This window comes from Schistocerca gregaria, chromosome 3 (genome assembly GCF_023897955.1).
Source record: "Schistocerca gregaria isolate iqSchGreg1 chromosome 3, iqSchGreg1.2, whole genome shotgun sequence".
Classification (NCBI taxonomy): Eukaryota; Metazoa; Arthropoda; class Insecta; order Orthoptera; family Acrididae; genus Schistocerca; species Schistocerca gregaria.
In genome coordinates this window covers 548,730,151-548,755,089 of record NC_064922.1, presented here as the reverse complement: position 1 = coordinate 548,755,089, position 24,939 = coordinate 548,730,151, and the positions used below count along the sequence as shown (strand labels likewise).

At 42.5% G+C, this 24,939-nt stretch overlaps 1 protein-coding gene across 1 annotated transcript in view; it reads left to right on the top strand.

The window, feature by feature from the left end:
• Positions 1-24,667, top strand: part of LOC126355910 (splicing factor YJU2) — a 73,459-nt gene extending 48,792 nt beyond the window's left edge. Inside the window, exons 6-7 of the mRNA XM_050006423.1 lie at positions 3,444-3,594; positions 24,192-24,667. Of these exons, the coding sequence (XP_049862380.1) occupies positions 3,444-3,594; positions 24,192-24,461 (421 nt within the window). The 3' untranslated portion in view covers positions 24,462-24,667. The remainder of the gene's footprint in view (positions 1-3,443; positions 3,595-24,191) is intronic.
• Positions 24,668-24,939: the final 272 nt, after the last annotated feature.

Sequence of the window (24,939 nt, the reverse complement as noted above, 5' to 3'; positions counted from 1 at the left end):
ACTTGAATGTCTGCTGACCTGACAATGGCCAGAAGTGTGTCTGCAGACTCCCACCCCTCCATACCACATCCACATGATGCCATTGGCTAATGGATGACACGGCAGGTGGTGAGGCCCGATTGGTCTTTCTGTGGGCAGAACAGAAGTGCTTGCTTGCTTGCCTGTTAAGACTTCAGTGTATAGAGAACTAGTCAAGTCTTACCAGTTATTCTGTCACTTTTGAGCAAAAATTGTACACTTGACTTCACACTACAGGTAGCAGCAGTGAAAATGTGGATTTAGGGAAGATCCTTCAGGATGAGTCAGGTCCAAAGAGACATGAGTTTGCAGATTCCAAATGCAAAACTTGTAGAGAAAAAGCTGCTGAAGGTAACAAAAAGAAGAAAAGTTCTGGGGCCATTTACTGAGGCGCAACAGAGGAATAATGGAATCTGAACCAAAATGTAGAGTAAAAGAGGCAGTGATAGGCTCAGAAACTGTTCGTTGAAAACATGAAAGGTTATTGAGACATTGAAACTAACAAGTTAGGAAATGTGAAGCATTATCTCGAACAGTGTGGTTTCAGTGAAGAGCCTGAGCTTTTTCAGAGTGATACTTCATATGCTTTATTAATTAGTGACATTTTGTATCATGTAGTGACCCGCCATGGTAGCCGACAGTGCTAACGTGCTGCTTCCTGGACTCGGGTAGGCGCCCCTGCCCCAGATCAGATCCGCCTGGCAGATTAACGACGAGAGCTGATGTGCCGGCCAGCCTAGATGTGGTTTTTAGGCGGTTTTCCACATCCCGTTAGGTGAATACCGGGCTGGTCCCCATGTTCCGCCTCAGTTACACGGCTTGCAGGCATATGAACACATTCACACTATTCCATGGATTACACTCAGCACGGACAGTTGGGGTACACTAATTCCGCCCTGGGGGTATGGGGTGGCGGTAGGAAGGGCATCCGGCCACCCCTTAAACGTTAACATGCCAAATCCGATTAATGATGGCTGACCCTGCATAATTGCGGGACAAGGCACAAGCGATAGAATAGAATAGAATAGAATTTTGTATCCTGTTGTGGTGGGCCCTATTCATCATTTTTTGTTAGTTAAATTTTACATTGTCTTAAAATGTTTTTCTTTAGTACTACATTCTCTCTCTCTCTCTCTCTCTCTCTCTCTCTCTCTCTCTCTCTCTCTCTCACTCTCTGTTGCTTCTCTACAGGTTTTCCTTTTGTGTGTTTATTTCCTATTTTTCTGTATACATATTTAATCTAATACAATCTTTTCTCCTGTATAAAAAAGAAAATTTGATTAGGAAAACTGTTAACTTACAAGACAGAATGAATTACAAGTACTTACTTTCAGGATGTAAAATGCAAAGTACTGAAGATAGATAAACTTAAAAGTAAAAATAAAACTGTTTTCAGCTTTTTGGAACTTATATGTACTTTTCTTCAACCTTTTTCCTCCCTTCATCATAATACAGGTGGATCCTTATCCACTTGGGGTTGAGTGACCTGCCCTTCCTTCTCAGCACTACCCAACCAAATCCTCTTTTCCTCCGTGAAGATGGTACTCACAGTTTCCAAAACAATGTTATCTACTTTCAAGAGTTTTAGTCGACAGTATTTGGAACTTCACTTCGTGAAAGTAAGTACTGGGCAGCCACTCTCTCCCATTGTAATTTAACAACCTATTTCTGTAGCATTGCACATCATTTCAACAGAAATCTTCCTCAGAATCTTACCCTTGCAGCTTGTTTTAGTTCTTCTATCTGTTTCAGTTAACCTGCTTACTGTTATTCCCTAGCTAATAACAATTCATTTGAGCACTTTTTAATTTTCTCTTTTATCACTGTCAACGTGACTGCTGCATTTTTAAATGTTATTGTCGTCAATGCAGCACATTAAAACCTTTGGTCTTTACAGGATACATATTTTTTTCTTGGTGCTACATTTCCGTAGATGTAAATCAGCAGTAGTCTGAAAGGTTGGAAAAACAGTATGTCTGTGTCAGCTACCTCCAACACTTTGTAGTAAAATACTCTATTTATGTTGTCAAATACTCTGAGTGATCAAAGCCTATAGGTAATAAGGAATATGATATAGAAACTGTCAGAATCTGGTTAAAAGAAGAAATCCAATCCCAGGGAAGGTCGACTGCAACAAGCAAAATGATTCTACTATCACATGGCTCTTTCCCTTGAAAAGTGCTGTTAGGTACTACAGTACCACACATGCACATAGTTTGAGTTGTGAACTGACAGTACTGTATGACTCAGTATTTTATTGCTCCATATGCACATTGTAATGTCATTGTTTTGAGTCTTATGCTAGTTGGCCACAGGTGTACCTACATGCTTTGTTAATCAGCAAGAGATTCAGAACTAAATGTTTTATTAAATAGGACATCATAATCATCCCAACTGTGTGACCTTCATCCAGTGTGAGAGACTTTCGTTAACATGGAGCTCATAATTTCAGAACTTGAGCAACACATCACCATTCTAATTTAGCAGTACATCACCATTGTAATTTAGCAGTATATAACACTGAGTGCATCTTTTACCACCTCCATTTCTTCTCTTCCTGCAGTTTTTGTTCTGCAGGGCAGAATTTCTTTCTCATTCCCTATATTGTCTCTGAAGTCAGTAAAGAAAAGAGCTCTCACTGTACAGCATTAATTTATCCTCCTGCTCCTCCTCCTCCTCCCCCTCCTCCTCCTCATCATCATCACCCCCCCCCCCCCCCCAACACACACACACAGATGCATCCACATAAATTAATGATTGATGTTGTCTAAAATTAATTCTGTGTACCTCTTTACTGTCTCTCAGAATTCCGTCCACCCATTCCCCTATTTCTTGGTACATCATGTGTGTATTTCGCCACTGAGCAGATACTCCAGTTCCTTTCTTAATGATTAACTGTGCATTCTAGAATTAAAGGTTACTTGAGTTGCTCAGTATTTTGTCTTTTGTTCAGTATCTATAATGTCATTATTAACAAGAATTGATTCTGTAGCATCAGATACAATTACAGGCAAACTAAATGTCCTTGACAGTTTGAGAGAAAATACTGGGAAATGAAAGGTAACAGACTGATAGAAATGTAAAAGACATTTTACAGATATATTACCTCTGTTGATAACAGCTGCATGACTGAAAATTTCTGGGACATGTCCAGTTTTGAATGTAATAGTATCTGTGTATCACTCCTTAGATTTGAAGATAAGCTGAGCGTGCTTGGAAAGTCCATAGTAATGTAGAAAATGTTTTTGAAGTGGTTGCCAAAAGATCACTCATGTACAACCACAGAAAGCACATTCCAGCAATCTTAAACTGAGGTAACACAAGAAGTATTGAGAGCTGTTAAAAGTACCTTCTTATAGTTGTTCATATTTTCTAGTTTTCAAATGTATTTTCTCACATTAAAGTGTGTAATTTACTTTTCTTAGGTCTGTATTTGGCAAGAAGAAGGTTATAACAGAAGAAATTGTAGAAACTTCAAATATCACGAGCACTAATGTCAGTGCTGGCAACAGTAATGAACCCCCTCAAAAAATGGCACGCTATACAGAACCAGTGCAGTTAAAGACAACCCAGACAGTAAGTTCTTTGTTCATGATTATAGTTTTTACTTTAATTTAATTTCGATGTCTGGTTCTTATTTCGTAAAGGACATTATCCTGAGTTTGAAACTTTTTTCCTACTTGTTCCATTGCCTCACCTATTACACAACCCAAGAATATAAGAATTAAACATATGTACAATTATATGAACAACAGTTTAACCTCGATATTATGAAAAGGATGGATTATGATGTAAATGAATTATTTAGTAATAAAGAGGTTACTCACTGAACGGCAGAAACACTATGTCGTTGACAGATACCCACACACACACACACACACATACACACACACACACACACACACACACACACACACACACACACACTATAACAATTTCTTCTGTTATAGATTTAAGCCAGGGAAGTTATGGGAGTTAAGGAGGTGCTGTAAGGATAGCTCCCATCTGCAAAAGCAGTTTTGACAGTGGCCATTCATTGTGTTTGACAGCTAGTTGGTTGTCATACCAATGTAAAATGCTGTGCAGTGGCTGCAGCAGAGCTGGTATATAACATGGCAGCTTAGACAGGTTGCCCATACTCTGATGGGGTAGGATAAGTGTGTGGTGGCAGGGGATTGGGGGTAGGAGTGGCATAGGGGTAGAAAAGGATGTTTTGGAAGTTGGGTGGGCAGCAGAACACCATTTTGGGAGGGGATGGAAGTGTCTTGGGAAGGATGTCCCTCATTTCAGGGCATGATGATAGATCATCAAAGCCCTGACGAAGACTGCGATACAGTTGTTCCAGTCTCAGGAGGTACTGGGTGACAAGGGGCGCTTCTTTGTGATTGGCTCTTGGAATGGATGTGAGGACAGGTGTGTGTGGGGATATGGCACGGGAGATCTGTTTGTGTATTAGGTCTGGAGGGTATTGCCTGTTTGTGAAGGCCTTTGTGAGGCCAACAGCATACTGATTGAAGGATTTTTCATGACTGCAGATGTGTCTGCCACAAGTGGCCAAGCAGTATGAGAGGGATTTTTTGGTGTGGAAGGGGTGGTAGCTGTCAGAGTGCAGGTACTGTTGGTGATTGGTGGGTTTTGTGTGTACTGAGGTATGGATGGAGCCATCTGAGAGGAAGAGATCAATATCTAGGAAGATGGCATAATGGGTGGAGGAGGACCAGGTGAAGTGGATGGGAGAGAAGGTGTTGAGGTTGTGGAGGAATGAGGATAAGTTGTCCTGGCCTTGGGTCCAGATTATAAAGATGTTGTCCATAAACTTGAACCAGACCAGGGATTAGGTGGCCCATGAAGAGGTTGGCATAGGAGGGTGCCATGCAGGTTCCCATGGCTGTACGACAAAGCTGTTGGTAAAGGTTCCCTTAAAAAGTGAAGTAGTTATGGGTTAGGATGTAGTTGCTAAGGTGTACAAGGAATGAAGTAGTGGGTTTGGAATCCACAGGCTTTGGAAGAGGTAGTGTTCAATCATGGCAAGGACATGTGTAAGGGGTGTTGGTGTATAAGGAAGTTGCATCTAATGTGACAAGTAGGGACCCCGGAGGTAAGGGTGTGGGGTTGTTGGAGAGCTGATGTAGGAAGTGATTGGTATCTTTAATGTGGGAGCCTAGGTTTGGACAATTGGTTGTAGATATTGGTCAACCATGGCCGAAATTCTTCCGGTGGTAGCATTGTAACCAGCCATAATGGGGCGCCCAGGATTGTTACATTTGTGGATTTTGGGGAGAATGTAGAAGGTAGGTGCGCAGGCTGTTGCTGAGGTGAGCAGGGTGATGGATCCAGGGTAGAGGTTCTGGGAAGGGCTTTAAGATTTGAGCAGGGACTGGAGATTATGTTGGACTTTCGGAATGGGGTCACTTTGGCAGAGCTCGCAGGTGGAGGTGTCGGACAGTTGGCGGAGGCCCTACGCCAGGTAGTCACTCTTGTTTCATCTCAACAGTGGTGGAACCTTTGTAGATCTTTCACAAGTCTAACATGGTTAAACTTGGGAGTAGGGCTGAATGTGAGGCCTCTGAACAGGACTGAAACTTCTGTGGATTTTGGTGGAGAGATTAACAACAGTGTTCTGGCATTGTTTCAGTCTGGATTTCTTGGAGTGTTGCTAGGGGTTTTTGGAATGGTGGTATGTTGAAAAGGTCAGCTAAGGAGGGTCTGGGAACTATGAGGGGCTACTGGGAGGAACATTGGGAGTAGAGTTGGGGTTGGATAGTGGTAGTGGTGCTTGAAGGTGGGAATAGGATTTCAACAGGCTGGATAACTTGTGAGGGTGGTGTTTGGAATGTTCTTCTAGGTGTTGGAGTGTCAGGACTTTAACAACTCCAACCAAAGCCAGTCCAGTCCTAACATAAAACCCTGCATGTCCCAATTCATACCACCATTCAACTGTGACCCTCTCATACTTCCGCCTGGCCATCCCATGTCACCTTCCAAGAATTCTTAGCTTACAACCTGGCCTCACCATCCTTCACTAGGCCCCTCCCTAAGAACAACTACTTTTCATCAAAAATAAGGACTGCCCTACACAGCCTAAAATGGATCCTGACCTATCATCCTCTTGGCAGACAAAGGTTCCACCACTGTTCTGAGAACTTGAGTGACTACTTGGTAGAGGTCCTCCGTCAGCTGCTTGACACCTCCATCTACAAGCTCTGCCAAAGTGACCCCATCCCAGAAGTCCAACATAATCTCACATCCCTGCCGAAATTCTTAAGCTCTTCCCAGGACCTCTCCCCTGGATCCATCTCACTGCTCACCCCAGCAACAGACTGCACACCTACCTGCTACATGCTCCCCAAAATCCACAAATGTAACAATCCTGGATGCCCCATTGTGGCTGGTTACTATGCTCCCACTGAGAGAATCTCGGCCATTGTTGACCAACATCTGCAACAAATTGTCCAAAACCTAGCCTTCCACATTAAAGAAACCAACCACTTCCTGCACCAGCTCTCTACCATCCCCACACTCTTACCTCAGGAGTCCCTACTTGTCACTGTAGATACAACCTCCTTATACACTATGCCCATGCCCATGGCATTGCTGCTATTGAACACTACATCTCCCAAAGCCCTGCAGGTTCCAAAGCCATCACTTCAATCCTCGTACACCTAACCCTGCATGGCACCCTCCTAAGCCAACCTCTTCATGGGCCACATGCTAGATGGCTTCCCAAAACCCCCAAACCCCTGGTCTGGTCCAGGTTTATGGATGACTTCTTTATAATCTGGACCCAAGGCCAGGACAACTTATCTTCATTCTTCCACAACCTGGGTATCTCCCAACCACTTCATCTGGTCTTCCTCCACCCATCGTGCCACCTTTCTAGATATCGGTCTCCTCCTCTCAGATCGCTCCATCTACACCGTAGTCCACATAAAACCCACCAATCACTAAAAGTACCTGTACTTCGACAGCTGCCCTCCCATACAGCTTGGCCATCCATGGCAGACACATCTACAGTGATGAGAACTCCCTCTCCCATGCCATATCCCCACATGCACCTGATCCTCATATCCATTCCAAGAGCCAACCATAAGGAAGTGCCCCTTGTCACCCAGTACCACCGGGATGGAACGACTGAGCCATGGTCTTCGTCGAGGCTTTGATTATCTATCATCATGCCCTGAAATGAGGGACATCCTACCCACAGCACATCCTTCACTCCAGTAACTTCCCTGGCATAAACCTGAGGTAACTCACTGTGCCCCCACCCCTACCCACTGGTGTGTGTGTGTGTGTGTGTGTGTGTGTGTGTGTGTGTGTGTGTGTGGGCGCGTGTGTGTGTGTGTGTGTGTGTGTGTGTGTGTGTGTGTGTGTGTGTGGTGTGCTTGTATGTGCGTGTGTGTGCGCACGCACAGAACTTTCCATGCATTATTATAACGTAAATGGATAGGTAAAAAATATCCACTCACCAAGCAGTGGCAGGAGAATACACGCACAAAAAGGTTTAACTCTTATGATCTTTCGGAGCCAGTGGCCACTTCCTCTGGCAGAAGAGTTAAAGGGGACGGAAGAGGGGTGAAAGAAAAGGACTGGAAAGATGAAGGGAAAGGGGTTCAATTCAGTAAAGTCACCTCGAAATCCGGGGGAGACTCACCGGACAGAATCAAAAGGAAAGACTGATTGTTGGGGATTGATCCGGACAAGATTTGAAAACCTAAGAGCTTAAAGGCAGAAGACAGGGTAATATGCAAAATAGAGAGTAGTACTAAAACATAATGTGCAAATTAATGAGACTGAAAAGCTAAGTGCATTTTCTGTAATAGACATGGGAGGGTGGGGGGTGGCGAAAAATAGACAGGTCAGCAAATGAAAGAGATAGAAAACTGAAATAGAGTGAAGAAAGGAGTAGTTACTGTGAATAAATGCTGAGACAGAAGAAATTAATATAAATTCGGGCCAGGTGGGTGGTGAGAACTAAGGACATGTTGTAGTGCTAGTTCCCACCTGGGGAGTTCTGAGAAACTGGTGTCTGTGGCAAGAATCCAGATGGCACATGTGGAGAAACAGGAACCAAGATCACGATTGTCATGTTGTAAAGCATACTCTGCAACAGGATATTGCCTATTGCCTGTATACCCCCTCTGCCCAAGCCCGTTCAATCCTAATTGATAATTTGGTGGTAGTCTTGATGATGTAAAAGGCCGATCAGTATTTACATAACAGCTGGTATATGATTTATCATTTCACAGGTGGCTCTCCCTTTGATAGTGTATGTTTTGCCAGTTGCAGAGCTGGAATAGGTGGTGGTAGGAGAGTGCCTAAGACAAGTCTTGCAGTGGCATTGGTCACAGAGGTAGGAGTCATAGGGTAGGGAGATGGGTGCAGAAGGAGCGTAGGGTCTGACAAGGATATTGCAGGGATTGGGAGGGTGATGAAAAGCTATTCTAGATGTGGTGGGCAAAATTGCAGCCAAAATGAATCTCATTTTAGGGCACGATTTTAGTAGGAAGTCATGGCCTTGTCGAAGTAGCTGATTAATACATTCAAGACCAGAATAATACTGAGTGACAAGAGGCGTACTCCAAAGTTGCTTTTCAGATGGATCAGCAGTACTGGGATTGGATGTGATGGCTCAGGAAATCTGCTTTTGAACTAGGTTGTTGGGATAATTACGTCCTGTGAAGGCTGAGGTGAGAGTGGTGATGTATTGCTTAAAGAGTCTACATCTGGACAAATACATTTGCCTTGGATGCCAAGGCTGTGTGGGAGGAAATATTTGACATGGAAAGGATGTCAACTGTCAAAATGTAAGTACTGTTGTTTGTTAGTTGGTTTAATTTGGATGGAAGTGTGTAGCTGGTCTTCAGTGTTGATCTCATCATCACCAAAGGTCAGCTACACACTTTATATTGTCACTAATTGATTATTTTCGTTGTTATAGAAAAGAATAGATTACTGCTCACCATAAATGTGACACATTCATGCAGGCGGGCACAGTGAAAAGACTGTTATGTATAAACATTTTGCCAAAGCCTTCCTCAGAAAAGACAAACACACTCACATTCACATAAGCAACCACAATTCCCACATACATGATTGCTACCTTAGGCCAGAGTGCAACACAAAAATATTGGAACAGGAGCAACAATCTGGAGGGAGGTAGGAAACATGGAGGGATAACAGGGTACAGGTGGGGAAGTCCTGCCACCTCTGTACCCTGCGTGCTCTGATAGCGCAGATTCCTCTTCCTCCACCCGTATCCTGCTGTCCCTCTCCTTTTCCCACGTTTCTCTGGACTGTTGCTGCCATTCAACATATTTCTGTTGCAGTCTGACCAGAGGTAGCGATCATGTGTGCTTTAGGTGTGCTTGCTTTTGTGAAAGTCTGTGTGTTTGTGTCTTCAGAAGAAGGCTTTGGCGGAAAGCTTATATGTAACAGTCTTGTCACCATGCTTGTCTACAGCTCAACATGTCATCTTTACAGTGAGTAGCAATCTCTTATTGTATAATGTTTTTGATATTCGTACCTGGATACAGCATCTTTGGTAATAGGAATTAGCAGGTTTAAAATTTTGTCTACAATAAATTCATTCTTATGGTCTTACTCTTTAATGGAAACAAGAAACTAAGAAAAAAATACAATAATCAATTAATCAGTCAGTTGTGTTTTTGATGTGGTTGTTAATTATGAGTGGATTCAGAAAAATTAACAATTTATCAGTGGGAGAGTGAAATTTTAGGGAGTGTTGATTGAATAGAGTTACATGTGGCTGGGATTAGTGAAATAAAACCATTCTGTATGATAACTGTAGCAGAGTATCCACTTTATGTCCCAATGACACAATTATGTGTGATTAATTCGTTCTTGAAAAGTACAAAATTATAATTCCTGACGGTATTTTTGTTCTGTCGTTAGGACTACAAAAAAATGCTTGGTTTTTTGTCACCAGACGCATTTCCATTTATTGAGGTAAAGCATCATCACTGGTCTGTAATTAAAGATATATGCAATTTGATTTTTTTTTTTTAAGATCGGAAAGCAATTCATTAAAAATATGTTGATTTTTACTCTCAGTGTTTCTGTTTGGTTTATCTTATTAGACACTGATACTTGTTGTCTAATTTTTCATTGCTCTGCAGAACTATGCATTTCTTGCATTTTACACAGCACACTTTTTTTACACACCACTGTTTATCATTTATTTTTACACTTGTAGGTGTGTATTGTGTTTTGTGGTATTGCCAATATAACCTTGCCACTAATATGTCTTTGATCTAACCTTTTTTAAGTTAATTGTATGTTTGTTATTCTATTTAATTATGATGCTATGCATTTATATACTGTGTAAGAGTAATGAAGTAATGCAAGAGTATGTTTTTTATTATATTTAAGTATGATACTGTGCATTTACATACTGTGTAAGAGTAATGAAGTAATGTAAGAGTAATTATTAGACAGTATAGCTAGCCAGTACTATAATTAGGAGAGGGAATACTTAATTCTGATGATAGGCACATGTACTTGTACAGGGTGTTTAAAAAATGACCGGTATATTTGAAACGGCAATACAAACTAAACGAGCAGCGATAGAAATACACTGTTTGTTGCAATATGCTTGGGACAACAGTACATTTTCAGGCAGACAAACTTTAGAAATTACAGTACTTACAATTGTCAACAACAGATGGCGCTGCGGTTTGGGAAACTCTATAGTACGATATTTTCCACATATCCACCATGCGTAGCAATAATATGGCGTAGTCTCTGAATGAAATTACCCGAAAACTTTGACAATGTGTCTGGCGGAATGGCTTCACATGCAGATGAGATGTACTGCTGCAGCTGTTCAATTGTTTCTGGATTCTGGCGGTACACCTGGTGTTTCAAGTGTCCCCACAGAAAGAAGTCACAGGGGTTCATGTCTGGCGAATAGGGAGGCCAATCCACGCCGCCTCCTGTATGTTTCGGATAGCCCAAAGCAATCACACGATCATCAAAATATTCATTCAGGAAATTAAAGACGTCGGCCGTGCGATGTGGCCGGGCACCATCTTGCATAAACCACGAGGTGTTCGCAGTGTCGTCTAAGGCAGTTTGTACTGCCACAAAATCACGAAGAATGTCCAGTTAGCGTGATGCAGTAATCGTTTCGGATCTGAAAAATGGGCCAATGATTCCTTTGGAAGAAATGGCGGCCCAGACCAGTACTTTTTGAGGATTCAGGGACGATGGGACTGCAACATGGGGCTTTTCAGTTCCCCATATGCGCCAGTTCTGTTTATTGACGAAGCCGTCCAGGTAAAAATAAGCTTCGTCAGTGAACCAAATGCTGCCCACATGCATATCGCCGTCATCAATCCTGTGCACTATATCGTTAGCGAATGTCTCTCGTGCAACAATGGCAGCGGCACTGAGGGGTTGCCGCGTTTGAATTTTGTATGGATAGAGGTGTAAACTCTGGCGCATGAGACGATACGTGGACGTTGGCGTCATTTGGACCGCAGCTGCAACGCGGCGAACGGAAACCCGAGGCCGCAGTTGGATCACCTGCAGCACTAGATGCGCGTTGCCCTCTGTGGTTGCCGTACGCGGTCGCCCTACCTTTCCAGCACGTTCATCCGTTTGAGGATGCAGGGACGATGGGACTGCAACATGGGGCTTTTCAGTTCCCCATATGCGCCAGTTCTGTTTATTGACGAAGCCGTCCAGGTAAAAATAAGCTTCGTCAGTGAACCAAATGCTGCCCACATGCATATCGCCGTCATCAATCCTGTGCACTATATCGTTAGCGAATGTCTCTCGTGCAACAATGGCAGCGGCACTGAGGGGTTGCCGCGTTTGAATTTTGTATGGATAGAGGTGTAAACTCTGGCGCATGAGACGATACGTGGACGTTGGCGTCATTTGGACCGCAGCTGCAACGTGGCGAACGGAAACCCGAGGCCGCAGTTGGATCACCTGCAGCACTAGATGCGCGTTGCCCTCTGTGGTTGCCGTACGCGGCCGCCCTACCTTTCCAGCACGTTCATCCGTCACGTTCCCAGTCGGTTGAAATTTTTCAAACAGATCCTTTATTGTATCACTTTTTGGTCCTTTGGTTACATTAAACCTCCGTTGAAAACCTCGGCTTGTTGCAACAACACTGTGTTCTAGGCGGTGGAATTCCAACACCAGAAAAATCCTCTGTTCTAAGGACTAAACCATGTTGTCCACAGCACACTTGCACGTTGTGAACAGCACACGCTTACAGCAGAAAGATGACGTACAGAATGGCGCACCCACAGACTGCGTTGTCTTCTATATCTTTCACATCACTTGCAGCGCCATCTGTTGTTGAAAATTGTAACTACTGTAATTTCGAAAGTTTGTCCGTCTGAAAATGTACTGTTTTCTCAAGCGTATTGCAACAAATGGTGTATTTCTATCGCTGCTCGTTTAGTTTTTATTGCCGTTTCAAATATACCGGTCATTTTTGAAACACCCTGTACGAGCAGCTTTCAATTATCAGGGAGGAGAAATAGATAGGTTAAGGAATGTTAAAAATGACAGATTACTCTGACCCAGCATATGAGAGACTCACCTGTTTTTAGTACAAGGAGGGAGAGAGGTCTGGGGGAGGCATCAGAGTCAGAGTCAAAGAAGTTAAATTTGTTATCATGTTCCAGCTTAATTTGAGAGATGGTGATGCCAGAGTCAGATGTAAAAATGAATTAAAAAAAAAAAAAACAGAACTTAATAGTGTTTTAAAAAACTGAGAGAAATTGGGTGGAGGTGGGGGGGGGGGGTGACAGGAAAGTTAAACCCATGAAACAAATAATTAAATGAGACAAGAATGTAGTTAATGAGGATTAATTGTAGGAGGGTGTTGGCACGTGAGGATTTGTTGGAGGGCTAGTTCCAGTCTCTGAAATTCAGGGCAACTAGTACTGGGTGAGAGAATTAAAATAGTAGGGTGTAGAGCACCTTCAGCAACTATGTCCATTCATGCACGCTGCTAGTTTGGTGGCAGTATTTCCCATTTAAAGCAATGTGCCGAATGAAGTGTGTGGTTTTGCAAGTTGCCATGGCTTTGAACTTGTGGTATGTACTAGTAGTGGGACTGTAGTAGACAATATCAGGTGGATGTGTGAGGCAGGTGTAATAGTGGCATTGATTTCTGAGGTATGAACCTTGGAGTAGGATAATGGTTTTTGAATGTCATATGATTGAACTAATATTTTGTGGAGGTTAGGAAGATGACAGAAGGCAACAGTTGGTGGCCCAGGGAGGAAATCAGGAATAAAGGATCTCTTTTTCAGGGCTTGACGTTCATTGAGTTATTCATGGCGCACGTGTGTGTGTGTGTGTGTGTGTGTGTGTGTGTGTGTGTGTGTGTGTGTGTGTGTTATGTATATAAAGGGTGAACTGTATTAGTCTTGTATTAGTTATAGGGCAAACGGAGAATACTGTCCAGGTTATTTTTTAGTGGATAAGATCAGTGGGGAGAGAAATCCTGGGAGAGACTGCTGTTGTAGGTGTTCTGGGATTTGGTGGTGAACTAGATATGTTTGCCACAGATGCGTAGATTTTATGGAAGGAAGTGTTTTATATGGAAATGGCAACAGCTGTCAAAGTGTAGGTACTGTTGCTTATTGATTGGTTTTATATGGACGGAGGTTGAATATAAACTTCTGTGAAGAGGAGCTTTGCATCAAGGAAGGTTGCTTTGGATTTGAAAAAGGACTACATGAATTTAGAAAAAAGCTGTTTTCTTCTTCACCATGAGTCCATACCACAGGTTCATCATTGATAAATCTGTACTAAGAAATGGCACAGCAGCTGTGTCTTGAGAAATGCTTCCCATCTTAGGCTCATGAAAACTTAGAAAAATGGTGTAAGAAGTGAGATATTCTGGTCAGTAATTGTAGGTTTACAATAGTGATCACCATTACACTAAATTATATGCGAATATGAAACAGCGGCCACTCGACATTGGAATATCAACATTAAGTTGCAGACTAGTACAATTAAAGGACACTGAACATGCTACCTTTCACCCACAGCCTTCATCAGAAAAAGAAAAAGATAGAGAAAGAGTAAAACACACACACATTCACGCAAGCCCGCACACCTCACACATCCATGACCGTTATCTCCAGCAGCTTAGACTAAGCATTCTGGGGGCTACTGTATAAGTGTCTTTTAATTGTGCCTGTCTCCGACTTAATGTGTTATTTTTATGGGAAGAAGCAATCTATGTTTCCTTGCATTGTTTATATGCTAATATTATACTCAAATGAATTAATGAGTTTGCATAGTTGGTAAGGCACTGGACTTGGATCCAGGAATTGCAGATTGTAACTCCTCGTGTAGGTTTCAAACAACTTCAGGCAAATTTGGAATGCTTCCTTTAGCCAATTTTCTGCCCATGCTTGTCCAATTCAAGCTTGTACTCTGTATGGATTCATTTTCAACAGAACATTAAACCTTAATCTTCCTTTTTTTCACTATCTGATGGTGTGAAAAAGAGTAAATATATGAAGAAACTGAAGAATTAGTGAGACGGGAATGCTATAGTTAGGGACAGGACAGTCTTCTGGAGTTCTGCTGCAAGTTTCAGATTCTCATAATAAAGATTGCTTTATGAATCATCTCAAAATGAGATTATATGATGAACTCATTATGATCAGTCAGTACATAAGAGGTGCAGTGCACCAGAAATGATCAGGTGAGCTACTGAGTGAATCGACACAGGGCTCTGTTATATAACAGGGAGAAATGGTATTCATACTTCAGTAATGCCAACCACAGGCTAGCTCTGTATGGTTTATGTTTAGCACTTAAGAAAATTATCTGGTTGGTTTCTTTGAAAAACCGATAGTTTCCTTCCAAATTGTTCTTACAAACAGATCTTGTGGTCTGTAGACTTAGTTATCTGTGGTTTGATAAAACAGTGATAACCCTTAGTCATTGATCCATAAAATCAGCTGGGTTTGGAACCAGAAATAATATTGCAAAAATACATGTTGCAGTTATCATACATATTATAAAAATGGAAGTACATACATATGGGTGTATGCATGTATGTATATATTTTCCACATCTCTTCCTAAACCACTGGACTGATTTCATCCAAACTTGGTACACTTGTCACTTACTATCTGGAAATAATTACTTGTAGGGGTAAGGAGACCATGTACCTATCAAAAGATGAGTGTTGGGGGTTGAAAAAGAAGTGTAGCCCATGATGTGCAAATACCCAGACTTTATTCATCCACTATTCTACAATAAGAGCGCTTGCTGACTTGCAACAGACTTTACAGATGAATTCAAACTTTTATGGATTTTTTCTTACTGACAGTCCCCACAAAATGATGAAAGGAAAGAACTTTATTGCTTATTACTTTTTCCCTGTCCATGCAGGAGACTGCCACATCAAGCATGACACTTTAATTTATCACTTCTTTTCTACCAACTATATTCGTGACACATTTTGCACACAGTATTCGCATTTATGTGAAAAATTATATAATATACAGGAGTGTTGAGTCACAGACATGCACAAAAACAAGACTGCTAAATGTGTGAGCTTTCAACCAAAATGCCTTCTTCTAACATAGAAAACATGCACACATTCACAACTTGCACACACGACTACTGTCTCTGGCCACCGGGGCTGGACTGCGAGCAACTGCACCTGATGGAAGAAGCAATCTGGGTGTTGGGGTTAAGGAGGAGGCTGAGTGGGGAAGGAGATGTGGGGTAGGGGTGGAGGAATATGTAGCGCTGCTTGTGAGAGCATGCAGGAACATGGTGGGGTCAGGGTAGGGCTGTTAGGTACAGTCGGGAGATTTGAGGAGGTGGGGGGAAGGGTAGTGGGAAAGGAGAGTCGTAGAGGAGGGGAAAATAAGAGAGAAGTAAAGGATGGGAAGAGAGTGAGGGGGGGATGTACAGAGGGGGTAAGGGAGAAGGTGGTGATGGACACAGAGGAGGAAGGAGCAGATGGACATAAGGGGGATGAGCTGATAGGCAGAGAGGATCAGGAGGAGATGGACAAAGAGTGGGGTGGACAAAATGGACAAAGAGAGGGGGAAGGAGATAGACTAATAGAATTGTAATAAATACTGACCCATGCAGTACTGGATACTCAGCTAGTTTCCAAATATAAAAACTAATTTGTGGATGAGAGTTGCTTTACTTCAAACTCTTCAGTTTTTTGGTGAGCCCTGCTCATTTTATACCATCTGCTCATTGAGCACTTGTAACAAACTGTTATTATTTCCCACAAGTACCGATGAGCAGTAAATGTAATGACTGCAAGAATTTTTAGATTTTTGAAAAATGCATCCAAGATCTACAGGTATCTACTTTCTTTTACAAGAAGATAGAGTGACTGGCCAGCACTTTATTGCACGCATTGTTAGTTCCTGCCTTCTCCATCTACATCTGCATCTACATCTTCCTCTATACTTTGAAAGCCACTGTGAAGTGCAGGGCAGAGGGTACATCCCACTGTACTGTTTATTATGGATTTTTTCCGTTCCTTTCCCATATGGAGCTTGGGAAAAATGATTGTTTAAATGCCTCTGTACATGGTATAATTAATCTAATCTTTTCTTCATAATCCCTGTTGGAGCAGTATTTAGAGGGTTGTATTATATTCCTAGAGTTATCATTTAAAGCTGGTTTTGAAACTTTGTTAGTAGACTTTCTTGGGATAGGTCCTGCCCATCTTCGAGAATCTGCCAATTCAGTTCTTTCAACATCTCAGTGATCCTCTCCCGTGAATCAAACAAACCTGTGACCATTCGTGCAAACCTTCTCTGTATATGTTTAGTATTCCTTGCTAGTCCTATTTGGTACTGGTCCCACACATATGAGTGATATTGTAGGATTGGTCACACTAGTGATTTGTAAGCAACATTCTTCGTAGACTGATTGCTGCATTTCCTTAATATTCTGCCAGTAAATTGAAGTTGCCACTTGCTTTCGTCACGACTGAGCGTAAGTGATTGTTCCACTCCGTGTCCCTACTAAGTGTTAAACCCAAGTACTTGTACAAGTTTGCAGATTCCAGCTGTGACTTACTAATATTATATTCATGGATAATATGTTTTTTTTTGTATAGGCTTAGGGAGTAAAGAGATGGATCAATTTCATCCTGATGTCTGAATGACTTGCCCCTCATTTTTGACCTTCCCCAACTTGTCACACTCTTCTCTGAGAAAGGAACTAACAGTTCTGAAAGCTATAATAGTTTTTTTGTACTGTTGTATGTGTCTATTGGCACTAGAATTTCACCTCCTGGAGGTAAGTTCTGCCCAACTATTTTCCATCTTTGTAATTTTACAGTTTGATCTAGCAAATTTTCCTTTCGAAACAATTATTGCTTTATTTTACTCATAAATGCTTTATTTGTTTTATGTACACTTTCTTGCGAAAAAAAAAAAAATCCCCCGTGATATAACAGGGACTGAAAACCTGCAAAATATGTTCAAGCCAACACAATCACCTTTAAATCTCAGATCTCCAAACTTGTGGTTGTACTAATGCAAAGAATAATGCAAGGAGAACATGAAGATGTGTTAAATAATTACCATTCCCACTTAAGAGAAGAGAAGGATATATAGAAGGTAATTTTAACCTTGTGTTACGCAATGGAAAAGAGATTTACATCTGCATCTATACTGTGCAAACCACAAGGTGCATGGCAGAGGGTACATCCTATTGTACCAATTATTAGGGTTTCTTCTTGTCCCATTCATATAAGGAGCACAGGAAGAATGATTGTTTGAGTGTCTCTGTGTGGGCAGTAATTATTCTAATCTTATCCTCATGATCCCGATGTGAGCAATACGTAGGTGGTTATAAAACAGGGTGATTAAAAAAGAATACCATAACTTTAGGAATTTAAAACTCTGCAACGACAAAAGGCAGAGCTAAGCACTATCTGTCGGCAAATTAAGGGAGCTATAAAGTTTCATTTAGTTGTACATTTGTTCACTTGAGGCGCTGTTGACTAGGCGTCAGCGTCAGTTGATGCTAAGATGGCGACCGCTCAACAGAAAGCTTTTTGTGTTATTGAGTACGGCAGAAGTGAATTGACGACAGTTGTTCAGCGTGCATTTCGAACGAAGTATGGTGTTAAACCTCCTGATAGGTGGTGTATTAAACATTGGTATAAACAGTTTACAGAGAATGGGTGTTTGTGCAAAGGGAAAAGTTCTGGACAGAGAGTGTGGAACGAGTTGGAGTATCGGGTTGATATTGCTCGAGTGTCTGGAGGGGGCCATATTGAACATCTCTGAACTTGTTTTTGAGTGAAAAAAAAACCTTTTTAAATACTCTTTGTAATGATGTATAACAGAAGGTTATATTATGTTTCTTTCATTAAATACACATTTTTAAAGTTGTGGTATTCTTTTTGAATCACCCTGTATATCCCTAGAGTAATCGTTTAAAGCTAGTTGTTGAAACTTTGTTAATAGACTTTCTCACAATAGTTTACATCATTTACATCTCTCTTCAAGAGTATGCCATTTCAGTTCGTTCAGGATCTCTGTGACACTCTCCCCTGGATTAAACAAACCTGTGGCCACTCATGCTGCCATTCTCTGTATACTTGTTAAACAATTAAGCTTTCAGCCAGAAAGGCATTCATCAGAATAAAACACACACACACACACACACACACACACACACACACACACACACACACACACGACCACTGTCTCTGGCTGCTGAGGCTAGCCTGCAAGCAGCAGCACAGGATGGGAGAAGCAGTCTGTGTGTGTGTGTGTGTGGGGGGGGGGGGGGGGGAGGGGAGGGGGTGAGGAGGAGGAGGAGGAGGATGAGGAGGAGGGATAGCAGTATAAGAGTGGGGGACCGTAAAGTGCTGCTTATGGGAACCTACAGGGATGAGGTGGAGAGAGGGTAGGGTATCTCGGTGCAGTCAGGAGGTTAGACAGAGGGCGAGGGACGTGTGTGTGTGCGTGTGCGTGCGTGTGCGTGTGTGTGTGTGTGTGTGTGTGTGTGTGTGTGTGTGTGTGTGAGGGAGGGGGGGGGGGGCAGCAGTAAAGGAGAGAAGTAAAAAGGCAGGGTGTGGGTAAGCTTAGCAGAGGGTTGTGTAGTGCCAGAATGTGAACAGGGAAGGGGATAGGTGGATATAGGACAATGACTAATGAATGTTGAGGCCAGGAGGGTTACAGGAACATAGGATATACTGCGGGGAGAGTTCCCACCTGCACAGTTCAGAAAAGCTGGTATTAGTAGGAAGCACTCATTAAAATGGAGAACATTGTTTTGGGGAGCTTGCTCAGCCATTGGGTGCTCCTGCTGTTTCTTGGTCACAGCTTGTCGGTGGACATTCTTGCAGACAAACATGTTGTTGGTTGTCATGTCTGTGTAGAACGCAGCGCAGTGATTGCAGCTTAGCTTTTAGATCACATGACTGGTTTCACAGGTAGCTGTACATCTGATGGGGTAGGTGATGCTTTTGACAAGACTTGAGTAGATGGTGACGGTGGTGGTGGTCATGGGAGAGGATACATGGGACAGGTCTTGCATGTGGGTCTATTACAGGCATATGAGCCAATAGGCAAGGGGTATGGGGCAGGGGTTGTGTAGGTTTGGTGGACAGCAGTATACCACTGTGTGAAGGGTGGGAAGGATAATGGGAAGGGCATTCCCCAATTCAGTGCACAATGAGAGGTAGTCAAAACCTGGACAAAGAATGTGATTCAGTTGCTCCAGTCCTAGAAGGTACTGAATCAGAGGGAAATGCTCCTCCATGGCTGGACTGTGGAACTTCGTGAGGTGGTGGGTGACTGGAGAGATAAAGCACAGGAGATCTGTTTTTGCACAATGTTGGAAGGGTAATTACAGTCTGTGAAGGACTCAGTGACATACTTGGTGTATTTTAAGACAGACTGTTCATACTATAGATGCAATGGTCAAGGTTGGCTTGGCTGTATGGAGGGGTCTTCTCAATAGAGAATGGGTGGCAGCTGTCAAAGTGGAGGTATTGCTGGTGGTAGGTGGATTTAATGTGGACGAGGGTACTAATGTAACCACCTTTAAGGTGGAGTTCAACATCGAGGGCAAGATGGCTTGTTCGGTTGAGGAGAACCAGGTGAAATGAATGGGAGAGAAGATGTTGAGGTCCTAGAGGAATGTGTGTAGTGTGTCCTCATCCTCAATCTAGATCACAAAGATTCCATCAATGAATATGAACCAGATTAGGGGTTTAGGATTCTGGGTGGTTAGAAAAGATTCATGTAGATGGCCCGTGTGTAGGTTGGCATAGGATGGTGTCATGTGGGTGCCCATATCTGTACCCCGGATTTGTTTGTGGGTGATGCCTTCAAAGGAGACGTAATTATGGGTGAGGCTATAATTGGTCATGGTGACTAGGAAGGGGGTTGTGGGTTTGGAATCCGTTGAGCATTGGGAAAGGTAGAGCTCAATAATGACAAGGCTGTGGACATTAATGATGTTAGTGTAAATGGAGGTGATGTTAGTGTAAAGGGTGGTGGCATGATCAGTGACGAGCAGTGCTCCCTGCCGTAAAGGAACATGAAGTGTAGAGAGTCAGTGGAGGAAATGGTTGGTATCTTTTATAGGAGAGAAGAGATCCTCTCAGAGGAGGCATGGTAACCAGCCACAACAAGGCGTTCTGGGTGGTTGGGTTTATGGACTTTAGGAAGCATTTAGAAGGTAGGAGTGTGGGGAGTGGTAGGGATGAGTTCTCTGGGGAGAGGTTCTGGGATGGGCGTAAGAATTTCAGGAGAGACTGGAGGTCATGCTGAATTCTGAAGTGGGGTACCTGTGACAGGGTTTGTAGGTACATGAACCTGACAGCTGGTGGAATCCTTCTGCCAGGTAATCTTTGCAGTCCAAAACAGCAGTGGTGGAGCCTTTGTCAGCAGGTAGGATTATAAGGTCAGTATCAGTTTTTAGGTGGTGGATCACAGTTCAGCCTGAGGATGTAACGTTAGTTTACATTTTGAGGGATTTGAGCCAAGGTTCAAGATTAAAAATTCTGGAAAGTTCACAGGAGTCATTTGGTGGCATTAAGGGTGGATCATGGTTGAATCGAGGAGTGAACTGAGTCAGACAGGGTTCAGCATTGATCTTTGGTTGAATCTGGTTGGTAGAGTCTTGGACAAAAAATTTGGAAAGGACTGATACTTCTATGTGGCTAAAGCTTTTGAAGGAAAGGTTCATGACAATGTTTTGGGTCTGTTCAGGTTCTGGATTCTATAAGGTGGTGGGAGGGAGTTTTTGATGGTGGGGTAAGTGTAGTAGGTCTGGGATGCAGGGTTTGTCGGCTATGAGGGAATGTGCAGAAGGTTTGGAGGTTGTTGTAGAGATTGTAGATAGTGGTAGTGCAAGACAATAGTTGATCAGTTTGGAGACTTTTTAATTTGGGATTGCATGGCTGGAGAATTTTACAGATGGAAAGGAGGTATTGCAAGGAGGTTTGTACCTGACTGATATAGTTTAGGAGGACAGTGTTGATGAGGATTAAGAAGTGGTGGAATCTGAACAGATGGTGGTCATTGTGGAAGGAAATGGTAGCAGCCAGAGATGTATAATTTGATGGTAAGGCCATTTGGGGGGATTCCATGAGCCAAGCAGCAATGCACGAGCAGTATGTGAGACTGGGTTCTGGCTAGGGATAAGGAAACTTTCTCTATTGATGCATATGGAAGGAGCAAGGAACCAAGGTGGAGGCGAAAAATGCATAAACCTACAAATAAGTGCAAAAAATTCACAAAACTCCACCAAAATGCATGGCAAAAATCACTAACACTACAAAACAAATGAAGTATGGGCAAACTGATTGTGAAAGGCAGAAACAGACTAAAATCAAAGGGAAAGCACAATGAGATCAAAGAAAATATAAATAAAAATCTTGTAATGTGGGTTGCAGGTCTGTGGGCAGATAAGTGTGGAGAACTGGGAAGCAGTTGTAACTAGATTAGGTGAGGCAGTAGGTGCGATCTGGAATAAGAGAGGTGAAAGAGTAGGAGGTGGAGAGTGGGTGGTAGGACAAGGTACAAGTTCCTGTGGCACAGGAAGGAATGGAAAATAACATGCGAAAATATGTGGCGTGTCGCAGAAAGACTGATCAGTTTGAAGGTCTTGGATTAATGATACCTGTGGGAGTAATGTGGGACATGAAGTGCTGCATCAACAGTGTGGTCTTGTAGCCATCAGTTGTGCATAGACAAGATGTTTGATAGCACTGAGGCTCGTAAGTAGAGTGTGCAGTGATCTTTGGAAGGCAGCAAGTGAAACACAGGAAAGAAGAGAAAGAAGGATGGACACTGAGTATATTAATGTGTTAGAAAATAGTAACAAAGGAAAACAGCACTGGATTATGGAATTGAAGAAAAACCCTTAGGCAAAATCAAACAATGGAAAATCCAGGATGGAATAATGCAACATTACCTGAAGTATAGATTACTACTCACCATATAGTGGAGATGCTTAGTTGCACATAGGCACAACAAAAAGACTATCAAACAAATATGATTTCAGCAAAAAAGGCCTTCATTGGAATTAGACAAAACACACACATCTTATACACACGACCACAGTCTCTGGCTGCCAAGGCTAGACTGCAGGCAGCATTGTATGATGGAAGAAGCAGTCTGTATGATGATTTGGGAGGGGGGGGGGGGGGGGGGAGAGGAGAAGGCTGTGGAATTGGAGGGAAGGGTACCAGGGTAGGACTGGGGGACAGTGAAGTGCTGCTTGTTGAAGCATACAGGGACAAGGTGGAGAGAGGGGTAGGGCAGGGCCGCTAGGTGCAATCAGGTTAGATGGTGGGAGGAGGTGGGGGGAGCAGTGGTAAAGGAGAGAAATAAAAAGACTGAGGGTGTGTAGTTGGAATAGAGCACTATGTTGTGTCAGAGTGTGGACAGAGAAGGGGACAGATGGGTGTAGGACAATGACTACTGAAGGTTGAGGCCAGTAGGGTTATGGAAACATAGGATATGCTGCAGGGAGAGTTCCCAGCTGCACAGTTCTGAAAAGTTGGTGCTGGTAGGAAGGATCCAGATGGCACAGGCTGTGAAGCAGTCATTAAAATGGAGAATGCTGTGCCGGACAGCTTGTTCAGCAACTAGGTGGTCCAGCTGTTCGTGAGCCCATGGCCTTGCCAATATTGAACAGTGCCTTTCCCAGTGCCCAATTGGATTCCAAGCCCACAACCCTCTTCCTAGTTGCAATGTTAAGCTGCATCCTCACCTACAATTACTTCTCCTTTGAAGGCATCACCTACAGACAAATCTGGCAGTGGGCACCTGCATGGCACCATCCTCTGCCAAACTAATCTTGGTCCATCTAGAGGAATCCTTTCTGACTACCTAGAATTTTAAACCCCTCACTGGTTCTGATTCATTGATGACATCTCCGTGATATGGATTGAGGTTGAGGACATCCTATCTGCATTCCTCCAGGCCTTCAACACCTACTCTCGCATTTGCTTTTTGGCCAAAAGCTTGTTTGACAGTCTCCACTATAGGGTGAATTATAATACATGAAGTAGCCCTACCCAGGTAAAGAAATGTAGGAAGTTGAACAGCATGTGTCTAAATGAAATAACACATCAAGATGTATTAGACAGAATATTCATAGGGAAAAGTTTGTAGAGAATCAATGTAACATTAAGGAAAAAGTTGGCAGAAAATATGCTAAGATGTGTTGAAATTGAGATTCTGGGAATAGAAGAAGTGATAGAAGGGATTAGTAATTGGAAGTTATAGAAATAAGACTAGGCATTGTAATGTATTTTATATGTTCAGTGTAACAGGTAAACAAGATGAAAAATTTAGAAGATAAATACAAGCCAGTTGAAAGTAAGCTTTATATCAGTTTTCTTGTCTGTGATGTTATAAGTGTATGAGTAAATAGAGCATTTCATGGCTCAATATACATAATAATATTATCACAAAGGTATTAATGTACTTACTGAAAAAGAATGTATTTTTTACTTGAATGGCAACTGACATTGATATATAAGTAAATAACTTTATGCTCGGCTTTGTGGACTTTTTGGGGCTACTGCAGTAAAATATTAGCATACTACAGTTTTTTGATCTTTTTTAACTGTGAATCTTGCCAACAGCTTTATATTTTATTCTTGTCCATGATGGTATCCTAAGTAAAACTTGTAATTTGTTTTCTAGACCTCTGTAACGGTAAAGCCAAGTAGTGTTGGTTCATTGAATGCAAAGAAACCACTTAAAGGACTGGTTCGTTTAAAGAGCTCTACTGGAAATGACTCAGTTGCTATCCAAGGAAGCAAATCATTTGTTGGGACAGTGAGCTCAGAGAAATCAAAATGTGACCAGAAACCTCCATCTGCAAGCAACAAGAATGAAACACAGGCAAAATCTGTTCCAAATGGGCTGTCATTATTGGGGTCATATTCTGGGAGTGATAGTGACAGTTCTTAGCCACTGACATGTCATTATAGTGAAATTTGACTATTCTGTAAATCTGTTTTTGTATATTTTATAATAAATGAAAATGATTGTAATATAATTTTACAATTAAGTGAATTTTCTGTCAATGCTTGACAGACTATTGTAATATAATTGTATACAATTATGAGGGAAGTGTGTTTATGTGTTGAAATATATTTGTTTTCTGCCTCACATATTCTCAAAATTCTGTTTCAGAGTAGCACTTCCTTCCCTTCTCTGTAGACTTCATGGTTATCATCTCTCTCTCTCTCTCTTTCTCTCTCTGTCCTTCTACCTCCCTCCCCTCCCCTCCCCTCCCCTCCCCTCCCCTCCCCTCCCCTCCCCTCCCCTCACTTCCCCTTCCTTCCCTTCCCCTCCCCTCTCTTTCTCACCTCTTTTTATCTCCTATCCCCCCTCCCCCTTTGCCCCCATTATCCTCCCCTCCCCTACTCCCCTCCTTCCTCCCCCC